The 12,546-nt window shown below is 34.6% G+C and overlaps 1 protein-coding gene across 1 annotated transcript; it reads left to right on the plus strand.

Annotated features, from left to right (window-relative positions):
* Nucleotides 1-571: 571 nt before the first annotated feature.
* FABP7 (fatty acid binding protein 7) lies at nucleotides 572-11,011 on the plus strand. Its single transcript, XM_053709135.1, has 4 exons — nucleotides 572-713; nucleotides 1,099-1,271; nucleotides 2,690-2,791; nucleotides 10,737-11,011. Exons 1-4 carry the CDS (start codon nucleotides 641-643, stop codon nucleotides 10,785-10,787), a joined length of 399 nt encoding a protein of 132 aa, XP_053565110.1. The 5' UTR covers nucleotides 572-640; the 3' UTR covers nucleotides 10,788-11,011.
* Nucleotides 11,012-12,546: the final 1,535 nt, after the last annotated feature.

Here is a 12,546-nt window from a genome sequence, read left to right on the forward strand (position 1 = left end):
TGTCTTTGCTTTTGCGAGAGCACAATCTAATATTGTTAGGAACTTGGATCTTAATCCAAATTGAGGTAGACAAAAAAAAAATGCTGTTAAATGTAAAGTCTAATTAAAAAATAAAAACTACCAAAGCAGTGTTGGTAGTGAAGTTATGTAATACCAATCCACATATAGTGATACTATCTTTGCTCTGTTCAAACAATAATGTCAATATAGATTTCCTGAATGTAGTTTAATATATATGTTTATATATATAAAAATGTGACATATAAAAAGATAGATGATAGATTGATGATAGAATGATAAATAAATAGATTATTAATAATGTATTATTTGCCATCATGTTCTTGGCTTTTGATTTTTTTTTTCTTATCTGACCCCACATTTAGTTCAAGAGTACTGGGTGAGATGTTTATATTCTTTACCTTCATCTGATCCCCCACATTATCTATATATCCCTCCTCTTGCCTCCTAATTGGTGCAATAGTCTGGACAGGCTGGGTTGCTTTCCCTTTCTATTTGCCCAGCCCCTATCACCAGTCACCAGCCTCCCAATAAGTAGTGCTGCAGAGTAAAGCCAAGCAGATCATCCCTAAGACAGGATTAGCAGCAGCAGCAAGCACTGTGCTTTACACTCACTGATAAAATGGTAGATGCTTTCTGTGCAACCTGGAAGCTGGTAGACAGCCAGAACTTTGATGAGTACATGAAAGCTCTGGGTAGGTGCTTCATACTTTAAGCTGTAGATTTTTGATGCCCTCAGCACTCCCTCAGATATTTATACCTCATACCTCTATAATACTTCAGTATCCTGTGCAGCATGTCAGCAAGGATATAACCTAGATATTTTCATTTACCTTCTGCTGGGAACATTTTGTAATAATATTTCTCAGCTTCATTTTCTTTAATGCAGTGTGCTGCATAGAGATAAAATGCAACTGTGAGGTAATACTATGCAAAACCTCAATAGCTACAACTATTTTATGTGTGTGGAAGTTACAAATTTAGTGAAAGCAACAGACTTAGGCATGTGACCCAATTACTGCACAACCAACGGACAGGCTGTAAGTCATCCATATTCATTTTTGCCTCTAACTTCTGCAGGAGTTGGATTCGCCACCAGACAAGTGGGAAATGTGACCAAACCTACTGTTATCATCAGCAAAGAGGGAGACAAGGTTGTGATTAGAACCCAGAGCACGTTCAAGAATACCGAGATCAGTTTCAAGTTGGCAGAGGAATTTGACGAGGCCACTGCAGATGACAGGAACTGCAAGGTAGGTGATTGTATCCAAAGGATACTGACAAGCAAATACTTTGCCTAACATTTCATTTTCAAAGAGAACTATGGTTTTACAAATGATATATTTCTTGCAATTATCAAAAAGAAATTAAAATTATATACATAAACCTTCCTTTGAACTTATTTATGTGAACTACACTTATTTATTTGTATCTTAATATTTTATATCTTTAAGCTCCTAATTAACTCAGATTTTGTTTCGTTGATTGGATAAGTAAAATGCAGATGTACAAATGACTCTTGTCATTGCCATTAAAGTGAAGTATGTGCTTTAGAAATGTTCACAAATAAAATGTTGGCATTATTAATAATAATAATAATAATATGTTCACTGTATGTCAATTTTACAACTAGTTATCCTGAAAGTTATTTCTCCAATCTCATATTCATATAGCATTTGGTTATATCAGAGAGTGTAAAAGACTAATTATAATTGCAGAAAACATAACAATATAATAAATGTGATCTTTGGGAATATCCTAAAACATGTAGCTTGTAATTCTATGTATTTTTTTCTTTTCAATGTGTTTAATCAACTATATCTGGAAATATTTGTTATCAGTTACTTGCTTGATTGCTCTTCAAGGTACAATATTAAAGGTTCTGTACTGTGGATGTGTTCCTTGTATAAATAACACTTAAAGGGATACTAAACCCACATTTTTCTTTCATAATTCAGATAGAGCATGTAATTTTAAGCTACTTTCTAATTTACTCCTATTATCAATTTGTCTTCGTTCTTTTGCTATCTTTATTTAAAAAGCAGGAATGTAACGCTTAGGAGCCGGCCCATTTTAGGTTTAGCACCCTGGATAGTGCTTGTTTATTGTTATTGTTTATTAAGCAAGCATAACCCAGGTTCTAAACCAAAAATGGGCTGACTCCTAAGCTTTACATTCCTGCTTTTTAAACAAAGATATCAAAAGAACGAAGACAAATTGATAATAGGAGTAAATTAGAAAGGTGCTTAAAATTGCTGCTCTATCTGAATCATGAAAGAAAATATTTGGGTTTAGTGTCCCTTTAAGAATTGTTTTTTTAATGTTCAGTCTGTAGAATTGATTATGATACCTGTTTTGATAAATGCTTAAACAAGTTACCCTTAGTCAGTGTGTTGCTTATGTATTATAAATTGTAGTATGTCTTTAAATGAAAACATTTCTTGAATGATGTGCTATTATTTGCATGGTTGGCACTGGGTCTGTTAAATGTTTCATTTTTTACACAAAGAAATGTAAATTATATTTAAAGGTAATAAATGAATACCAAGCAAGATATTTCTGTCACAAAACATTGTTCATGGATGCTTGAGTCTCCTATAGTAACTTGTGTCTATTGTATTAACATTGGCCTGGGCTCCTACTGAAATTTAAATTCCTTTATTGTTTTCAGTCCACAGTAACACTTGAAGGGGATAAGCTGGTCCACGTGCAGAAATGGGATGGAAAGGAGACTAAGTTTGTAAGGGAAATCAAAGATGACAAAATGGTTATGGTAAGTAATGCATTATTAAAGGGACTTTTTTTATGTATGCATCAGAAATGAATCACTGCATTACAAAAAGATCTGCATTGAAAATAAAGGTTTAAGAAATGTTTTGGTTTTTTTTAGTAATTGTATTGCAGTCCACTAATTGTAATTGTATTGCAGTCCAGTGACACACTCTTTGAAAATCCTCTCTAGTATTCTTTATCTATGTCACTTTCTGTGCCCAAGCAATCACTGTGTAGCATGTAGAAATATCAGAGCTCTGAGGTCCATAGACTATACTCTAGCTTTCCTGGCAGCAGTAGAAAAACTACAATTTTATGATTGATAATGCAGGGAAAGAGGGCAATAAATAAATAATAAAACACATTTTAAAGTTGTTCTAACTATGCATTATTAAAAACATTTGTAGCTAATCAGATTTAGAGTTGATGAGTTAATGAGGCTGCTGTACAACATTTAAAGAAACATGAAAATGTAAGCAGATAATACCGTAATATGTTAGAGCATTTTATTATTGCACATTACTTTTTATTTAACTCCCCCAAAGTGATTAAACTTGTGACTAAGGTAACAGCAATACACTACAGGTGCCTAGTTGAACACATCTGGTGAACCAATGAAACAAGCATATGTACATAACTACCTATCACCAGCAAGCTCCCACTAGAGCATTTCTGCTCATGATCCTACCTAGGTATGCTTATCAATAAAGGACACAAAGAGAATGAAGTAAATTTGATAATAGAAGTAAATGGAAAAATCTCTTAAAACTACATGCTCTATCTAAACCTTGAAAGTTCCATTTTGACGCACATGGCCCTTTAAGCACTTGGCCATCTTTGGCATTTGAGAGATAAAACAATTCTTTACAAATAAATCAGTTTCAAATGATACAATCCCAAAATGTCAGGCTGTCAGTGTTAATTGATTTGATGCGAAGGCAACATGTAAAGCCATCAATATTCATTACATCTCATTAAAAGCAAATATAATACAACTTTATATCTCTAACACATATATTTGATTCACAGGGTATATGCCAGTTATTTCTGCTGACTCTACTCTATCTATTCAGGAAAAGCTTTATATATATATATATATAGGTATAGGTATAAAAATATATTTTATTCCCAAAACCAAAATCCAAACTTTTTCACTAATAAAAAAATATATATATTTTCCCTGTCTGTAAGTCATAAAAGTATTAAAAAATTATATAAAACTACCTTTAGTTACATATATAAGCTGAATTCTGAAATGTAAATATTGCCTCTCTTGACGAGAGAGAGAGAGAGTTTCTACCTGTCTTGGAAAAATACTGGCTTTGTGAATTTGCATGCATTTACATAAATAATTATGCAGCATAATTCATAAACTAAAGCTGATAGGACTGATTTTATATCATTATTAATTTTCCGATTAGACTCCCACACACTTAGAAGCAATTGTAACCATTATTCCTGTATTTTTATTTATTATATACATATAAATGAACCTTAAAAATCCCAGCCATACTAGTAATACTTGAAATACAGAACACTTATAAGTTACACATGCTGCAGGGTGTGCAGGGAGGAACATGAATAGTGCTGTCCAGAAACACAATACATGTTCCTCCCTGCACACCCTGCAGCATGTGTAACTCATAAGTGTCCAGGAAAACATGGCTGAGGTGGCAACCCTAGTGGTAATCCAACATATAAATGATATAACACACATCACTGCTCCTAAGATTTACAAAATTTGTTCTGAAAAACGTTATAACAAATAACATGACTCATTAAGCATATACAGGTATGCTGTGCATATGTGATACTTGTGCCTACACCTAGTGCTGGCAAAAAAAGGCTTCTAAGTGAATTTGATATGCATATTTGTAAGAAACATACGCCTAGATTATGAGTTTTGCATTAGAAGCTGTAGGGTGCTAATGAGCAGTTTATGCTCACCGCTCACTTACAGACAGCACTGGTATTACGGGTTTTTACAAACCCGGCGTTAACCGCAAAAAAGTGAGCGAAGAGCAAAATTTTGCTCCACATTTCACCTCAATACCAGCGCTGCTTACGTTAGCGGTGAGCTGGCTGAACCTGCTTGTGCATGATTTCCCCATAGGAATCAATGGGGGAGAGCCGACTGAAAAAAAACCTAACACCTGCAAAAAAGCAGCGTAAAGCTCCTAACGCAGCCCCATTGATTCCTATGGGGAAATAAAAGTTATGTCTACACCTAACACCCTAGCATGAACCCCGAGTCTACACACCCCTGATGTTACACTTATTAACCCCTAATCTGCCGCCCCCGACATCGCCAACACCTACATTATATTAGTAACCCCTAATCTGCCGCTCCGGACACCGCTGCCACCTACATTATACTTATGAACCCCTAATCTGCTGCCTCCAACATCGCCAACACCTACATGATATTTATTAACCCCTAATCTGCCGCCCCCAATTTCGCCGCAACCTAACTACATTTATTAACCCCTAATCTGCCACCCACAATGTTGCCACCACTATAATAAAGTTATTAACCCTTAAACCTAAGTCTAACCCTAACCCCCCTTACTTAAATATAATTTAAATAAATCTAAATAAAATTACTAAAATGAACTAAATAATTCCTATTTAAAACTAAATACTTACCTATAAAATAAACCCTAAGTTAGCTACAATATAACTAATAGTTACATTGTAGCTAGTTTAGGGTTTATTTTTATTTTACAGGCAACTTTGTATTTATTTTAATTAGGTACAATAGTTATTAAATAGTTATTAACTATTTAATAACTACATAGTTAAAATAAAGACAAATTTACCTGTAAAATAAAACCTAACTTAAGTTACAATTAAACCTAACACTACACTATAATTAAATTAATTACCTAAATTAAATACAATTAATTACAATTAAATAAAGTTATCTAAAGTACAAAAAAAAAACACTAAATTACAGAAAATAATAAAGAAATTACAAGATTTTTAAACTAATTACACCTAATCTAATCACCCTAACAAAATAAAAGAAGCCCCCCCAAATAAAAAAAAGCCCTACCCTACACTAAATTACAAATAGCCCTTAAAAGGGCCTTTTGCGGGGCATTGCCCAAAAGTAATCAGCTCTTTTACCTGAAATAAAAATTACAATTCCCCCCCAACATTAAAACCCACCACCCACACAACCAACCCTACTCTAAAATCCACCCAATCCCCCCTTAAAAAAACCTAACACTAACCCCCTGAAGATCACCTTACCAGGAGACGTCTTCACCCAACCGGGTCGAAGTCCTCAACGAAGCCGGCAGAAGTGGTCCTCCAGACGGGCAGAAGTGGTCCTCCAGATGGGCAGAAGTCTTCATCCAGACGGCATCTTCTATCTTCATCCATCCGGCGCAGAGCGGCTCCATCTTCTAGACATCCGACGCAGAGCATCCTCTTCATCCGACGTCTTCTTGAACAATGAAGATTCCTTTAAGTGACGTCATCCAAGATGGCGTCCCTTCAATTCCGATTGGCTGATAGAATTCTATCAGCCAATCGGAATTAAGGTAGAAAAAATCCTATTGGCTGATGCAATCAGCAAATAGGATTGAAGTTCAATCCTATTGGCTGATCCAATCAGCCAATAGAATGCGAGCTCAATCCTATTGGCTGATTGGATCAGCCAGTAGGATTGAACTTCAATCTTATTGGCTGATTGCATCAGCCAATAGGATTTTTCCTACCTTAATTCCGATTGGCTGATAGAATTCAGGCAAAAATCAGCCAATCAGAATTGAAGGGACGCCATCTTGAATGACGTCACTTAAAGGAACCGTCATTGTTCAAGAATACGTCGGATGAAGAGGATGCTCCACGTCGGATGTATAGAAGATGGAGCCGCTCTGCGCCGGATGGATGAAGATAGAAGATGCCGTCTGGATGAAGACTTCTGCCTGTTTGGAGGACCACTTCTGCCCGTCTGGAAGATCACTTCTGCCAGCTTTGTTGAGGACTTCGGTCCGGTTGGGTGAAGATGTCTCCCGGTAAGGTAATCTTCAGGGTGTTAGTGTTAGTTTTTTTTTTAAGGGGGGATTGGGTGGGTTTTAGAGTATGGTTGGTTGTGTGGGTGGTGGGTTTTAATGTTGGGGGAATTGTAAAAATGTTTTCAGGTAAAAGAGCTGATTACTTTGGGGCAATGCCCCGCAAAAGGCCCTTTTAAGGGCTATTTGTAATTTAGTGTAGGGTAGGGCTTTTTAATTTGGTTGGGGGTTATTTTGTTAGGGCAATTAGATTAGGTGTAATTAGCTTAAAAATCTTGTAATTTGTTTATTATTTTCTGTAATTTAGTGTTTGTTTGTTTTGTACTTTAGATAATTTTATTTAATTGTAATTAATTGTATTTAATTTAGTTAATTAATTTAATTATAGTGTAGTGTTAGGTGTAATTGTAACTTAGGTTAGGTTTTATTTTACGGGTAAATTTGTCTTTATTTTAACTATGTAGTTATTAAATAGTTAATAACTATTTAATAACTATTGTGCCTAGTTAAAATAAATACAAAGTTGCCTGTAAAATAAAAATAAACCCTAAGCTAGCTACAATGTAACTATTAGTTATATTGTAGCTAGCTTAGGGTTTATTTTATAGGTAAGTATTTAGTTTTAAATAGGAATTATTTAGTTAATGATAGTAATTTTATTTAAATTATATTTAAGTTAGGGGGTGTTAGGGTTAGGGATAGACTTAGATTTAGGTGTTAATAACTTGTTTGTGATGTAGGAGTGCAGCGGTTTAGGGGTTAATATATTTATTATAGTGGCGGCGATGTCCGTTTCGGCAGATTAGGGGTTCAAAAATGTATTTTAGTGTTTGCGATGTGGGGGGGCCTTGGTTTAGGGGTTAATAGGTAGTTTATGGGTGTTAGTGTACTTTTTAGCACTTCAGTTAAGAGTTTTATGCTACGGCGTTGTAGTGTAAAACTCTTAACTACTGACTTTAAAATGCGGTACCAGTCTTGACAGGAGAGGGTGTACCGCTCACTTTTTGGAAGACTTGTAATACCGGCGCTATGCAAGTCCCATTGAAAATATAGGATACGCAATTGATGTAAGTGGATTTGCCGTATTTCCGAGTCTGGCCAAAAAAGTGAGCAGTACACCTGTACCTGCAAGACTCGTAATACCAGCGAGCATTAAAAATCAGCGTTAGGACCTCTTAATGCTGCTTTTTAAGGCTAACACAAAACTTGTAATCTAGGTCACAGACTGTTTTAAATTATTTACATGATGATTAGCATTAATTAAAATAATATTTGTTAGGGGATTTAAACCTATTTACAAAATTGTTCACCCTTACAAATATGAATGAATCTACAAAGATCATTTGCTTTTCAAGTAGTACAATAAATACTTTCTAATAAATGTTCAAATGCACTTGTTTGAACAAAGGGAATAATATAAATAGACTAATTTTACCCCTAATGTATGTGTTTTAGGTTTAAGATGATCATTCTCCCTTTGTATAAAAGGCTTAGATTCAGATTTGGATTTAGAACACAAGACAGCAAACTGTTTTTATTTTTTAATAGATCCTCAGCTATGAAAAAATAAAAAACAGTCTACACATTCTTTAACAAAATCATCTTTGTGCAACCAAGTGGAAATATGGGATATCTGAAGTGCAATCAAGTAAGCAGTGTAGTGAAGCACTGACCACATCCACTGATGGTTTACAGTCCACCTCAAAGCACCCAATATAAGTTACACACAATATGCACAAAATATTACATTTTGTATTACCCAATGTAATCAATAAATTGCAGGTGATTTACTGATATCAATTCACTAAGCCAGAAATATTTTATTTTATTATTCAGCTGTTCTAAACAAAAACAGGTGACTCAGATGCCACATAATAACAACAAATAAGACCAACAAAGACCTCATGTGTGATTCTCAAAGTCAAGGTCACACCACAGAGCAGATTTTTACAATGCATGACAGACTCCTGTGACGATTATAAATAGAACAGGAGGTAAAAAAAAACAGATCTGTCATTGGAATATCAATAAAAAGGGACATGAAACCCACATTTTTTCTTTCATGATTCAGATAGAAAATACAATTTTAAATAACTTTCTAAATCACTTCTATTATTTAGTTTGCTTCCTTCTTTTGTTATCATTTGCTGAAAGGTTTATCTAGGTAAGCTTAGGAGCAGCAAATAATCTAGGTTCTAGCTGCTGATTGGTGGCTGTATATATATATATATATATATATATATATATATATATATATATATATATATATATATATACCAATTGTCATTGGCTCACCCATGTATTCATTCAGCAACCAGTGTATTGTTGCTCCTTTAACAAATAATACCAAGAGAATAAAGGAAATATGATAATAGAGGCAAACCGGAAGGTTGTTTAAAATTGTATGTTCTACCTAAATCGTGAAAGAAAATTTGCGGGCTTCATGTCCCTTTAAGAAGGAGCTCTCTAGACCAGTGCTTCCTAAAACCTCTCCACCAACTCAAAAGTAGATATGTGCAATTCGTTTCGGATCAATTCGGAAATTTGGAAAATTCGGCAAATTCAGAGATTCGGATCGAACCGAATTTCCGAATTAAAATACTGCCAAATTTACCGAATAAATCCGAATTAGTTTGGATTTATTCTGTAAATTCGGATGGCCATGGATTACACTAGTATTGTACAGTATATTAGGTTATATCACTCTGCTATGGGTTACACCTAATATACAGTACATAATACTAGTCTAATCCCACCTAACACTTACCGAAATTCCGAATTTCCGAACCGAATCGAACTGAATCCAGACGAATTTCTTCGAATCCGAATGAATCCGAAACGAATCCAAACCGAATCGATTCAAAATTTTGCGAATTCGAATCGATCCGAACTGAAATTCGAAAAATTCCGAATCGATCCGAACCAATTTTTTTCGCCATGCACATATCTACTCCAAAGCAGTGGATTAAAATCACCCTGGACTGGTTTGACCAGGTAATTGACAAGCCTCGCTCTCACACAACTTCTTGCAGATGAGCAGTGGATGGCATTGCACAAGCAAATACTCATGCAATAATAAACACATGCAGCAAATGCTGCCCACAACCTGCAATGCCAGGTAGATACCTAGTTATATGCAAGCAATAGTGAAAGAAAAAAAGGTTTTAACATATTACAGCATTTTCTTTATTTTCTCCTTTATGTCCCCTTAAGTGTTAAATGGACACTGAACCCAATTTTTTTTCTTTTGTGATTCAGATAGAGCAGGCAATTTTAAGCAACTTTCTAATTTACTCCTATTATCCATTTTTCTTCATTCTCTTGTTATCTTTATTTGAAAAAGAAGGCATCTAAGCTATTTTTTGTTCATACCCTGGACAGCACTTGTTTATTGGTGGGTGAATGTATCCACCAATCAGCAAGAACAACCCAGATTGTTCACTAAAAATGGGCCGGCATCTAAACTTACATTCTTGCATTTAAAATAAAGATACCAAGAGAATGAAGAAACTTTGATTATAGGAGTAAATTAGAAAGTTGCCTAAAATTGCATGCTCTATCTGAATCATAAAAGAAAAATTTGGGTTCAGTGTCCCTTTAAGTTGGAAGCTGTAGCCAGGTGCATTGTGGTTGGCTTGTTGGCGGGATGTCTTTACATTAGGAAGCATAATTAGTACATGACCTGCAAAAGAGAAATGAACAATAGCTTCTGAAAGGTTAGTAGAGTGAGAATTACTCCAAGGAGACCTTGTGAATTATTAGTAATTAAGGAATGTTTCTGCCAATCACTTCATTATTACAGCGACCTTATGGTGTCAGTGATGGTTACACCCTGTGCTATAGAGCTTTGATCACTCACTGAGTATAATTTTTCATTCTTTAATATGAGTATGTTACTAATTGCTTGTGATGTTCTTTCTACAGACTCTAACCTTTGGTGACATTGTGTCAGTTCGTCAATATGAGAAAGCATAAATGGACAAATCTTTGTGAAGCTGCTCACTTTATACCCAAGTGTAACTTCTGGCATGGTTGAAAATATTTCAACCTGAACAACATTTTTCTATGAAAGCAACCAGTGAAATGAAATTTAGAGACATGGCCATGATCTGTGTATACTATCAAATGTATAACTTGATGGCTGCTTGTTGACTACTATGTTGTAACTTTTTATTAAAGTAATAAAACATTTGTTTTTATCTATGTTGTGGGCTGCTTTATATTGACATCATATCAGACAAAAAGCACATTGTCACAGAATACACATTTTCAGGTTTAGTGCAGGGTAAAAGTCCTATATTAACAGTAGTAAGCCCTGGAAAAATATTTTATTCCCCATGAAGGATCCAAAACATATATATTATAATAAAACATCTGCATAAGAGCACATTCTACCATGAATATGACAAATATGAACACAATTCAATTGTTTATTTTTATTACATTGATTAACTAAGGAACCTCTGATCACAACTTTCACAATGAGTTTTTATAACTAATGCACTATTTTTTTCTGCAACCAATTGTGTACATTTAATTACACTTAGTAACTTAGAAAGACCTTGTATTTAACATGTCTCTACTATATATATATATATATATATATATATATATATATATACAGGTATATATACAGTTGTGCTCATAAGTTTACATACCTTGGCAGAATTTATGATTTCAGAGAATGATTTTTCAGAGAATATGAATGATAACACAAAAACTTTTCTTTCACTCATGGTTAGTGTTTGGTTGAAGCTATTTATTATCAATCAACCGTGTTTACTCTTTTTAAATCATAATGACAACAGAAACTACCCAAATGACCCTGATCAAAAAAGTTTACAAACCCCAGTTCTTAATACCGTGTATTCCCCCCTTTAACATCAATAACAGCTTGAAGTCTTTTGTGGTATTTGTGGATGAGGCTCTTTATCTTAGATGGTAAAGCTGCCCATTCTTCCTGGCAAAAAGCCTTCAGTTCCTGTAAATTCTTGGGCTGTCTTGCATGAACTGCACATTTGAGATCTCCCCAGAGTGGCTCAATGATATTGAGGTCAGGAAACTGAGGTGGCCACTCTAGAACCTTCATTTTATTCTGCTGTAGCTAATGACAGGTCGACTTGGCCTTGTGTTTAGGATCATTGTCATGTTGGAATGTCCAAGTACGTCCCATGTGCAGCTTCCGAGCTGATGAATGCAAATTTTCCTCCAGTATTTTTTGATAACATACTGCATTCATCTTGTCATCAATTCTGACCAAATTTCCTGTGCCTTTGTAGCTCACACATCCCCAAAACATCAGCGATCCACCTCCGTATTTCACAGTAGGAATGGTGTACCTTTCATCATAGGCCTTGTTGACTCCTCTCAAAATCTAGTGTTTATGGCTGTGGCCAAAAAACTTAATTTTGGTCTCATCACTCCAAATGACTTTGTGCCAGAAGGTTTGAGGCTTGTCTCTGTGCTGTTTGGCATATTGTAAGCAGGATACTTTGTGGCATTTGTGTAGTAATAGCTTTGTATGTATATGTGTGTATATATACAGTATATATATATATATATATATATATATATATATATATATATATATATATATATATATGTAAGACCAGCTTTATGTGTGTGTGTTTGTGTATGTATGCATGTGTGAAAAAGATTAACAAAAAGTTGTTTAAATTTGACCCCTTAAAGATACATTAAACACTTTGAGATATTAATATAACATGTTTAATTA

The sequence above is a fragment of the Bombina bombina genome, chromosome 4, assembly GCF_027579735.1.
Source record: "Bombina bombina isolate aBomBom1 chromosome 4, aBomBom1.pri, whole genome shotgun sequence".
NCBI lineage: Eukaryota > Metazoa > Chordata > Amphibia > Anura > Bombinatoridae > Bombina > Bombina bombina.

Excerpts from the sequence above, each read along its gene's own strand:
- FABP7 (XM_053709135.1), top strand. The coding sequence starts at position 641 with ATGGTAGATGCTTTCTGTGCAACCTGGAAGCTGGTAGACAGCCAGAAC. Across the intron at positions 1,272-2,689 it reads CAGATGACAGGAACTGCAAG|TCCACAGTAACACTTGAAGG; the intron begins GTAGGTGATTGT and ends TATTGTTTTCAG. Across the intron at positions 2,792-10,736 it reads AAGATGACAAAATGGTTATG|ACTCTAACCTTTGGTGACAT; the intron begins GTAAGTAATGCA and ends TTCTTTCTACAG.